General features: G+C 46.8%; 1 protein-coding gene across 2 annotated transcripts in view; it reads right to left on the reverse strand.

The window, feature by feature from the left end:
- RLF (RLF zinc finger) overlaps nt 1-11,161 on the reverse strand; it is a 29,124-nt gene extending 17,963 nt beyond the window's left edge. Inside the window, exons 1-2 of one of the 2 annotated variants that reach the window (XM_031595048.2) lie at nt 10,010-11,161; nt 4,736-4,890 (exon numbers count right to left, since the gene is read on the reverse strand). In XM_031595048.2, the coding sequence (XP_031450908.2) occupies nt 4,736-4,890; nt 10,010-10,162 (308 nt within the window). In that variant the 5' untranslated portion in view covers nt 10,163-11,161. The other variant, XM_090123902.1, reaches the window with a different exon arrangement.
- Nucleotides 11,162-11,510: the final 349 nt, after the last annotated feature.

The following is an 11,510-nucleotide window of genomic DNA, read 5'->3' on the forward strand; positions in this document are numbered from 1 at the left end:
AGAAAGATAGCAGGCTTAAACTACAAGCAAAATGAGGTTTCACACAGTTTTTCCTGCAGTTAAGCACTTGGGTGCTACCTGGCCTATGGAGAGATTTTTAGATATGATTCCCAAAGCATTATGTGAATATAGACTGAGATATCAGCCTATGAAAATAAAAGGGCTGAGTTTATACCTAGAAAAATATCATCTGTTGTAGCAACCCAGGACTGAGTTGAGCCAAGAAATCTTTGAATCCTGCAGTCTTCTCCTGGAGTCATTTCTGAAGTGTGAAGCTCCAGGAGTACACCAGCACATAACAGCTTACAGCACAACCACAAAAGCCCATCAGAGATTTGTTGGGTTTCTTTTTTTTTGCCAAGAAAAACAAGTCATTGTCTTTAATTTTTTGTTAGAAGTCACTCATGTACAGCTGCACAAAGACTCTCTGTCCTCCCTTAGAAGCAAGAGGGAGGAACGGCCATTCAGTGTAACTCAGGATGAGAACACAAAATGAAGAAGTTGCCATTCTTCTCAAAGAGAAAGTCAACTGCTACTGAACAGAACAGCTTTGGCTTTAGCTCAGCAGAATGCTCCTGGTTCTTCCTAACATCACTCTGTACAATTCAAAGGCACAGTTTCATGGTGTAACTCTACTGAAAGCTGTCCAACCTTCCCACTCCTTTGCTCTGTTAAACAACAAGGCCTTGGGGTTTCTCCTTCATTTCATGCTTTCTACCCATAACATACTCCCTGATTTCACTTTCTTTATTCTACAGAGCAACTCTGAGTCAAGTAAACCCAATGCTTCATATCTGCATACAATTATTATACTACCACTTTTATAGACAGCAATTTAATTGTGTTAGAAGACCAGCAGGAATAATCCACCTGCAGCCAGAAATTACTCTGCATTTGTTCTGAGTTGAATTAACCCTTAAGGACAGCCAGCAGTGGTGCATCTGAGTCAGTGAATTAAACTACAACACTTTATTAGACAGAATAATGCTGTGTTAGACATGCAAAGATACTGGACTACCACACCTGCCTCCTCACAGAGCTGTTATGAAAAGCAAGGGCTCTCCTGCTGGAAGCAACACACATCAGACTCACTGCTCTAACCACAGTTATTTCTACTTAGATATTCAGATCTCCTTTCTTCCAGTGATTGAAAAAGTACATCAAACACCTGCTGAAGACGTGGAAATGCTGAACTCCCCTTTCAAATGACTGCCTTAACAGCTGGGGATGGGTTGGGCAGATACTCCTCCCAGCCTCTATGATTCTGTGCTTTGCTGTAGTGGAAATGAGCATCCTGAATTCTATTTGATCCACGGGTCACAATGAAGGCCTTTCTTTTTCCCCCTCACATTCACTCACCCATCCTGCACACCACAACCACTCCAAGCTTTCCTTCTATTTTCTAACGTTAGGCAATGGACCAGAACATCCTCACACTGCACCAGCATCAACTTTCAGGGATGAGGGGAGTATGAAAACTGTGTGTCTATGACAGCTCCCACAAGTCCCATCAGAACAGCACATTTCCATATCCCTAAGTAACATTCTTCCTCCCCCATAGAACTTAACTTTCACCTCTAATTCCCTGCCTCAGCTCCTCTCTCCTTCCTGTTTAAACTTATGTAAAGATATGATGGGAGAGCTCAGAGTGGGAAAACAGCACACCTAACAACCCGTGACACAGAACTACCCATGACCTCACACATTGCCTCTTTTATTCTTCAGATTCCTCTTAACTGTAACCGTAACAAGAACAGGATGATTCTACCACATCAGCCACAAAGTGAGCCAAGGATACAAGCTGCACCCTGAAAGATGAAAGAAGCTGTACTCCAGGCATCAGTGACCCCACATACAAAGACAGAAGGCAAACTTTTAAAGCTAAATGAGTAGGAACCAGCAGAATAATGATTTAAAAAAAAAAAAAAAGGATGGGAATACTGAGAATACAATTAGACAGAGTGGAAACTGTCAAGGTGTTTTGCAAAGAGACGTGTTGGGCGCCAGCTGAGGCAGCCTGCCTGGCCTGCAGCCCCACACCATCAAGGCAGCAGCTATAAGCAATGTGACAAGAATTCATGCTAATAAAAAATGTTTCTAAGATCAGCAGACTGCAGCCAAACAGATGGAAAAATAGGAAAAGCTATTGAAAGAAATATGGAGAATAAAGCAGCTAATTTTAAATAGCATGCTTTGACAGTAAGTGAAAATACTGATGCTACAGACACGGCTCCATTCTCATTAGAGGTATTGATAATGAAATGCTTTCTTTGTTGCCATTAAAATGCACAACTAAATCTCTTGATTTGTATGAAGCAGTAAAAAAATTACATTAAAGCCATTTTATTTAACATTTGTCAGCAGATCTGGTAGAGCTACTGAAGCTGGAGTTCAGGGAGCATCTGGACAAGGCTCTCAGATACAGGGTTTGAATTTTGGGTGGTCCTGTATACAGCCAAGAGTTGGACTCAATGATCTTTGTGGGCCCTTCCAATTTCTGATATTCTACGGTGCCCCAGTGGTGGTTGGTAAAACAGTGGGACTTACAAAATTAATAAAGAGGATGCAATTGCCACGGCAACTCACGTCTGGTTAAATATCATCACGTCGTACATCAAGAAAATTTATCTGCAAAAGCTTAAAAATGGATAATGCCATGCAAATCATCATCAAAGCTGTGAATGTCATCAATACAAGGGACTGAATCATCGCCAGCTCCTGGAGTTCCTTAGAAGTACAGATGCTGGTTATGGGCCGTTCTTCATCTTTCTGAAGGAAGGTGGCTAAGTTGGGGTAAAATGTTCAAAAGATTTTACAGTTTATGGAATGAAATCAAAGCATTTATGGAATCCGAGGGAAATTCTGTGCCAGAACTTGAAGATTAAAAATGGCAGATGGGTGGATGACATTTTGGGAGGATTTGACCACTCCTTTAAATGAGTGAAACGTGTCTTTGGGGTCAAAAAACAACTCAGTGTTATGCTTCAAACCAAATTGAATTATGGCAAGCTCAAGTTATGGCAAGTGATTTCATGCATTTTAATGTGTTGGCCAAACAGTCCTGTGAACAGAGGAAAACATGCAGCCCTACTTTCTATTCTGATAAAGGAATTTGAAAATAGTTTTCAAAATTGCTGAGAAAGACATCTATTTTTTGTATATCTGTGACTCCATTTTCATTCAACATAAATATCTGACCTGCCAGTCTTTAAGAGGAATGTGTAGAGTTGCAAATCAACTCAAAAACCTGACTATGCCTCTTACCATAGGAAGATACCCCTCACTTCACAGTCACACCTTATTCATGCCATCACCTTTTGGCAGCACATCCATTTGTCAACAACTTTGCTTTCATGGATGAAGCACAGGAAGAGTAAAACTTCATCAGAAATCTCTAACAACACCCTGAGAGTTCACTGAGAGCTCCAACCACTGCCATCAAACCACTGATGCTTGGTTTCACAGCTACAAGGTCACACATCCCACTAGTTTTGTTGTGTTGTCGCTGCTCTTATTTTCTAATACATTTTTTATTAAAACAAGTTATTTTTGGCAACATTGGGATATTATATATGAGGCCCAAGACAATTCCTCTTCACTCAGTGCAGGCCAGGAAACCACAAGGCCAGAAGCTGAACTATTTACAGTGTAAGCTTTCAGTTTCCATGTAAGCATCTTAAATTAAACAAACAAGGAGAGGACTGTAAAGTAATTCAGGTGGGAAGGAATCTGATTTTATGTATTTTTCTCTCCTAGACAGAAGTAGAAAAAAAATAAACCACTGCTAGTTCATATTTTCTCGTAACTCCAAATATTAAAAAGAAAAAGCATCATAAGGAGATATCTGGTTCTGACTGATATCTCAAGTTCATACATTACAAAACGTCTTGCAAAAGCCTTCTCAAAAACAACACTTGACTTCAGAACACAAACAAGCCAACTACTGACAGACAAAACAGAAAACTAAGCCCACTGAAAGACTAAACTACTCACATTTTACAAAGAGCTTTACAGCTAAAGTTCAGAAACTTTGCCCTTCTGCCTTGAACAAAACCTCACCAGCAGTGCTGTTATCCTTCTGGAGTTAAGGTTGTTAACTGGTGGTTTTGAAAGCCCTTACACTACGGTTTTCACAATCACAAGCAGCATCCCTGCACTTGAAAGTGTCTGTGAAAATGTAAGAGAAATTCCAACTTTGCTTCCAGCAGTAAAAACAAATAAAAAGGAGAATTGCTTTACAAGAATCGTTCTGCTTTAAATCATCCGAGCGCCTACAGACACTGGTCAGAGAGCTCAGGTTAAATCACACGTGGTTATCCCATACACAAAACTTAGTCTGTAACCAACACAAACAGCTTCTTGTTCTCAGAAGGGGATCTCCTCGTAACTTCCTTGCACTACAAGCAGAAGGACACACAAAGGCAGCAACTGCACCGAGACCGATGCAGGTTTCTTCATCTGGGCATGAAAGTCTAGCATTAAAGCTTGTGTTCAATGAGAACTAGGCTTTTTCTACTAAGAAAATAATTGTTAGAACTTTTATGAAGGAACAGAGTCTTTCTAATACCTTCACACCTACCCAGGTACAGAGGAACTAGATAATACATCTTAAACACAGCTGTCAAGTTAAGTATTACGCTGCATTTCAACGAGTCACCTGTTCATTTGTTAAGTGTTGTTTATGTCCTTTTTTTAAATGTATTTTAAAACACAAATGTATCAACTTAACACTTACAGCACCAGCCTGCCCAGCACCAAGAGAACATCCTCACATTCTGTGGTCAAGTAAGGCCGTGCATTGGCAAAGCTTTGGATGGAGATCCGATACACTTCCAAAAAAGGTAAAATATGTTCTGATGCACCCCGACTGCCAGCGTAGTGAAGAAGTGTCTGAAAGAAAATGGGTTTTTGTTAGAAGGTCTCATAGTACACTTTTCTTTAAGAAACAAATATCAACGTGCAATATCCAGTAGAGATGGTGGGTGAATTCTGAAAGTGAATTCTTATTCTAAAGGAGGGCTTCTTCTGTGCAAGTGTCACAAAGGCAGATCCACATACGTAGCAATGGTATCACAGCAGCACCAAGGTTGGAAGAGACCTCCAAGATCATCCAATCCAACCGTCCACCTACAATCAAAGAATGGCCTGGGTTGCAAAGGCCCACAGTGATCATGCAGTCCCAACCCCCTGTTGTGTGCAGGGTCACCAACCAGCAGCCCAGGCTGCCCAGAGCCACATCCAGCCTGGCCTTGAATGCTTGCAGGGATGGGGCATCCACAGCCTCCTTGGCAACCTGTTCCAGTGCCTCACCACCCTCTGGGTGAAAAACTTCTTGCTGATATCTAACCTAAACCTCCCCTGTCTCAGTTTAAGACCACCTCCCACCAACACTTCCCACAAAACCACATCCCTCAGTAAAACATCCCATCACTGAGATTAAGAACATCTATCAAGCTGTACTGTATTAAAGACACACATATATCAATACAACAAACATGAGGCCATCAGTAGAGAACTACAGAACCCAGATCATACCATTATGTAGCCACATTCCAAACACAGGCACAGTACTGAAGAAGCCACCTAAAATCCAGCCTACTTTAAGAAAAATAGTACAGTTTTGACAGTAGCATTTCCTTAGCTTCTTAAACTTTTGATCAGTGGTGCGTTGTTTTCCTACCAACCACTGCATAACACAGAGCAGGCAGGGTGCTGAGCTAAGGACAGTGCATCCTGCTTCCAGGCAGCACCTCCTCTCTGGAGGCAGGGACCCTACAGCTGGTGTTCTTACCATCTACAACCTCCTCCAGTCCAAACCAACTACCAACATTAAGGTCAGCTGCAAAGAAAAAAAGGCAACGATGCTGAGCTTTGGGCAATCCTCAGGGCCAAGACTGTATGGGAAGAGTTTAGTTAGAGGTTTGGTCAAGTCCTATCACTTCAGGCTGTGCCTCTGACACCTCGAGATAACGTGTGATTACATCAGACTGTGGCAGGACATTGCTGACCAGGCACGATGGTGAGCTTGCTAAAATAAATGCAGTCATTACAGTGGTCAGAAACTTCTAAAGTGTTCAATGTAGCAAGAAATAAGCAGCCAGTTCCATGCTGTTCTGTGCACTGCCCAATGCTGTGTCAGTGATCTAACTCATACCTTAATAGTCCCAGGGTCAAAAAATAAAGAATGCAGACATCCACTCAAGCAGCACAACCACGTGTGATATTTAACAATGAAATCTATGGAAGTACTAAAACTAAGACTGTTTTGCAGGCTATTCTCCCAGAACTCAGTAATATAACCCCTGTATGAATTCAAGTATAAACTAACCCAAACCACAATGTTAACAGTTTTAAGGAGGCTGGAAGTTTACAGAAACCATCCTTAAAAACCACACAAAGCTCATTAACAAAAGCAGTGAGTTACTAATGATTGTTTACTGATGTAAGTGCCTCTCTAAGAAACTAGTGGAGGATTTCATAAACAAAATAAGGCATTAGAAGAATTACAAAGGCTGTCAAGCCGTAATTCCTTGAGATACTCAAATGACTGATGACTACCATGAAATCATCTATTCAGAAACCCTGCTAGGAGTCTATCGTTATAGCGACTGCAGAAACAGAATATACTGATCACTGTACCTGTCTAAAAGTACATCCATTCATGGCAACTTACCCAATTTAGTACTTGGTTATGACAGGCACGTACATCATTTTCAGGCTGGAGGGGCTCCAAGCACCACGTGGAGCTGTGGGGGTCCCTGCCCACTGCTGGGAGTTGGACTGGATGGCCTTTAAAGGTCCTCTCCAACTCAAACAATTCAGTGACTATGATTCAATGACAGTACAAGGCCTGTAAAACGTTCTACAATGTTTCCCAAAAGTATACACATTTGCTAGAAAACACTACACCCTTCCCCTTAGTGCTATCTTACCACTGAGGTCATCTAAAGTTAGCAATTCTTTGAGCAGCCAATGAGCTGGAACTTCTCCTGGAACAGATAAACACTGAAACCATCACTACATCCTCTTTCCTTTGACTACAGTCACAGATGTAACCAGAGTGGGTGGGATGCAGACAACAGAGGCCACAAGCACAACCCACAGACTAACCCAGCTCCTCAGTTCTGCACTGATTCCCAAGCAGGTACTGCAGCACTGCAGGCCGTAGGTGCACCTCTCACAAAGCTGTTCTTACACCAGCTTTGAGTTTAACATAAATAAAAAGATATCTCCTCTTTAACAGACCTGACCACAACTGCAAGTCCTCCAACAGTTTCACCAACCCAAATGGTGCTGAGGATCAGCAGATGAGATTCTTTGAGATGCTGCACGCTCTGCCTCATTGATACTGGCTCATATTTACAACAGAGCAACCTCATGTACACACAACCTGACCCTACCAGTTGGTGTCTGTGTATATAGACTTACCCCAACAGACTTGTTCCTCATAATGTGAACGTGCAGTGCATCACAACAGCTGCAGAGCCAACCCACTATTTAGTGCCAAGACACTTAGTTGTGTCATCCTCAACAATCATCTTCCTCTCCTGCCCAAGAAGGCAGCATCATCAGACACTGCTCCCAGAAAGAGCTGCACAAGTTTCTGTGTTACCAACGCTGCTTCTCTGTGCACAGAGCTGTCTGGATACTATTTGGTTCACCATCTGTTGTGCCCTGACAGCATCAGTCGCTCCCACAGTGCCAGATGTACCCACAGGATGGCAAATCCCAAAGTATTTTAATGGCCCTCACCACAACTACACCTCCAGACCCTACTTAAACACAACTGAAGCAAGTTTCTCTCTAGGCAAGACCTGCTGCAGTTCAATGAGCAGATGACAAGATATGAATGGTGGCCTCCAAGCTGCTAAGTACCTCAATTCAACTTTCTATTAAGTTTAATGTGGAAGCAGACATTCGGTCCTTGAGAAGTTTTATCACTAGAGCTCCGTGCCATATCCACAAACATCCCCAGTTAGAAGGGGAAACCATGATGTAAAATCATACCCTCCCATAGCAAAGTTTGACAGCACAACAACATCACAAACTCACACCCCACTGAAGTGGCTGGGTGACAGTCCAACAACTGCATGTCCTCCCCTGGATCTCTAAGAGAACAATCATGGCAATCAGAACTGTCCAAAACTGGTGACAGCAATGGATAAGTTTATTCTGGGTGACCAAATGAATACACATGTTGGTCATCCTGATAGTATCTGCCAAACATCTGCCAAATCCTTGTTCCAACGCTTGGCTGCAATAAACAGTACTGGTGGTCATTTTTGTAAAGCCTGAAACAAGGCAGAAGTAACAGAGATTGGAGAGATTTCCATGTAAATGCATGGTCACAAATTTCAGTGCACTTGGGAGATAAACTGCAGAATGTGTGAGCCGTACCCTGAAGTTTGCAAAGCACAAATACCAGAACCTAACAAACCTTTCCAGCACTGTAGTAAATCCTGAGCACCCGCACTAAGTTTGTAGACAGCATCAAGTTCAGGGAAGCATCAATCTGCCTGAGGGTAGGAAGGTGCTATGGAGGGAGCTAGGCAGGCTGGTTGCTGGGCTGAGGCTGATGGAATGAGCTTCAATGAGACAGAGTGCTGAGTGCTGCACTTTGGTCACAACAGCACCATGCAATGCCGTGGGCTTGGGGCACAGCAGCCAAGAGATATGAAGAGAAGGACCTGGGAGTGCTGGTGACACTTAGCTGGATGTGAGCCAGCAGGGTGCCCAGGTGGCCAAGGAGCCCTATGGCATCCTGGCTGTCAACAACAATGCAGCCAGCAGAAGGTGACCATCCCTCTGTGCTGGTGCTGCTGGGGCTGCACCTCAGTGCTGTGCTCAGCCTTGAGCCCCTCACTGTGAGAAAGATACAGAGGGTCTGGAGTGTGTGCAGAGAAGGGAACAGAGCTCTGAGGAGTCTGAAGCACAGTGCTGGGGAGCAGCTGAGGGAATGGGATGGGTCCACCTGGAGAAGAGAAGCTCAGGAAAGACCGCACTGTTCTCTATGAAAAGAGATTGTGGGGAGGTGGGAGTTGGCCTCTGCTTTTGGTAACAGTGATGGGATGAGAGGTGATGGCCTCAAGTTGCACCAGGGGAGGGTCAGGTTGGGTATTAGGAAGATCTTCTCAGAATCAGCATTGATGCAATGGCAGAGGCTGCACAGGGAGTGGTGGAGTCACCATCCCCAGAGGTGCTCCAGAACCACGGGGAGGTGGCACTGAGGGACACGGTCCATGGGCAATACGGTGGTGGGTGGGTGGATGGTTGGACTGAACGATCTTAGAGGTCTTTTCCAACCTTACTGATTCTCTGATTTCCCCCAAAAGAACAGCACGGCCACGCACACAGCCTACAGGTGTAAAACAACCCTGTGATGACTAACACCACATTTCAGACCCCCATGAGGCTGTCAGCCACAGTCAGCAGCTGGTGTTGCCCTTCCATTCAGCAAGGAATGAGAGCACAGGCTGGCAGGTCGGGTTTTAAGCACAGAACGCTTTCGGATTGAACAGAAAAAGCACCCGAACCCAACAACGACAGATGATGTAACCGCACAGCTCTCACTAACAGACGCCGTTCAGGAAGCAATAACTCGTTAACCGCACAGATTGCTATATCGCAAACAAGCAACGCTCACCCACAGCACTTAACCAAGCTCAAGAATTTAATCATTCAATTCAAAAATCGTTCATCACCGGCATTAAACCACCGCTCACACCGAGCGCTGACCCGGACGCAGCACACGGGCAGCCCGGCCGGCCGGGCTCCTGCACGGCGCCGTTCCCAACCGCGATGAACGCAGAACGTCCCGTCCCTTCCCCCCCCCAACCCCCCCCGAGGCCCCGCGCGGCCCGAAGGCGCAGCGCTCCGCCTCACCGCAGCGGCAGCCCCGCACGGCGACACCGCAACAGCGCCCCCCCCGCCGCACTCCGCCCACTCCCGCCGCACCGAAGTCTCGCAACGGCCTCACCGCGTTCAGAGGCCCCAGCGGCGCGGCCCGTACCTGGCAGAAGCCGCGGCAGTAGGCCCGGGACGACGCCTCCGAGACTTCCTGCTCGCACAGTTCCGTCTGCAGCTGCCACAGCCGGCCCCGCAGCGCCGCCACCAGCCGCGCCATCTCGGCCCGCGGAGCCGCCTCGGCCTCAGCGTCCGCCATCTGCGCTCGGCCCCGCCGCGCGTAGGCACGGGTCACGTGACGGCGCCGCCGACCTCAGCGGCCCGGGACGGCGGCACGTGACGCGCACGTGACGCGACGCACGGCGGCGCTGAGCACGTGACCGGAAATAGCGGAAGGGTGCGGGGTGAGCTCTTCCGGGGCGGCCGGAAGTGTGTTGCTGTGGGGTGAAGTGCGGATGTGAGAGGGTTTCAGATCGTAACGGCGCCGATGACCTCACAGCCCTAACGTCGGAGTTGTCGCGTGTCGCGAGGTATTTCGCCGCGTTTGTGTGGGTGTATCCGTAATTCTGCGCCCGCGCGGAAATAAAAGGCGGAGGAAATTCCTGATGGGTCCGTTCGGGTGATGGTGCGTGAAGGCCGCCGGGGGGTCTGGGTGGAGAATCCCCATGTTGGGCGGCTCTGGGGGCCGGGATGGCCAGCAGGGACAGGGAGGTGATTGTCCCCCTCTACTCTGCTCTTGTGAGGCCCTATCTGCAGAACTGCGTCCAGGTCTGGAGCCCCCAGTACAAGAAAGATAGAGCTGTTGGAGAGGGTCCAGAGGAAGCCACAAAGGTGATTAGGGGACTGGAGCACTTCCCCTACAAAGACAGGAGCTGGGCTTGTTCAGCCTGGAGAAAAGAAGGCTGTGGGGTGACCTCATTGCAGCCTTTCGGTACCTAAAGGGAGCCTACAAACAGGAGGGGAATCAACTCTTTGAAAGGGGAGATAACAGCAGGATAAGGGGAAATGGTTTGAAGTTGAGGGAGGGCAGATTGAGGTTGGATGTCAGGTGGAAGTTCTTTCCTATGAGAGTGGTGGAAACAGCTGCCCAGAGAGGTTGTGGATGCCCCATTCCTGGAGGTGTTCAAGGTTGGATGGGGCGCTGGGCAGCCTGGTCTGGTATGAAATGTGGAGGTTGGTGGCCCTGCATGTGGAGATTTATGATCCTTGAGGTCCCTTCCAACCCTGGCCATTCTGTGGAGGCGGGATGAGGGGCTTCCATACATTTGGGGCCGTACTCAGCTCAGCACTCCAGGCACGGGGGCTCTCCCCCCTAGGAAGCAGTGTGTGGCAGTCAGCTCCCAGCAGCCCTCCAGGAGGATTCCAGGATGGAGCTGTGGGGCACGGTCGTGAGGTAGTAATTAGGCAGCCAAGAGGGAGCGCTATCGGGCAGTTATGGGGGCAGAGATATGGTGCAGAGCTGTGGGGCTGGGGTTGGGGTCACCCACCAGCCGGTGTTGGGGAGGGAAGGTTCGATGGCAGGAGAGTGAGTAGCACTGTGGCCATGGGTCCGGGTCCAGCTCCTTCCATTGGTCCCGGATCTGTGGGTCAGAGTTTGGAGCTGGGAG

The sequence above is a fragment of the Phasianus colchicus genome, chromosome 24 (genome assembly GCF_987193195.1).
Source record: "Phasianus colchicus chromosome 24, bPhaCol1.hap1.1, whole genome shotgun sequence".
In the NCBI taxonomy this organism is placed as follows: Eukaryota; Metazoa; Chordata; class Aves; order Galliformes; family Phasianidae; genus Phasianus; species Phasianus colchicus.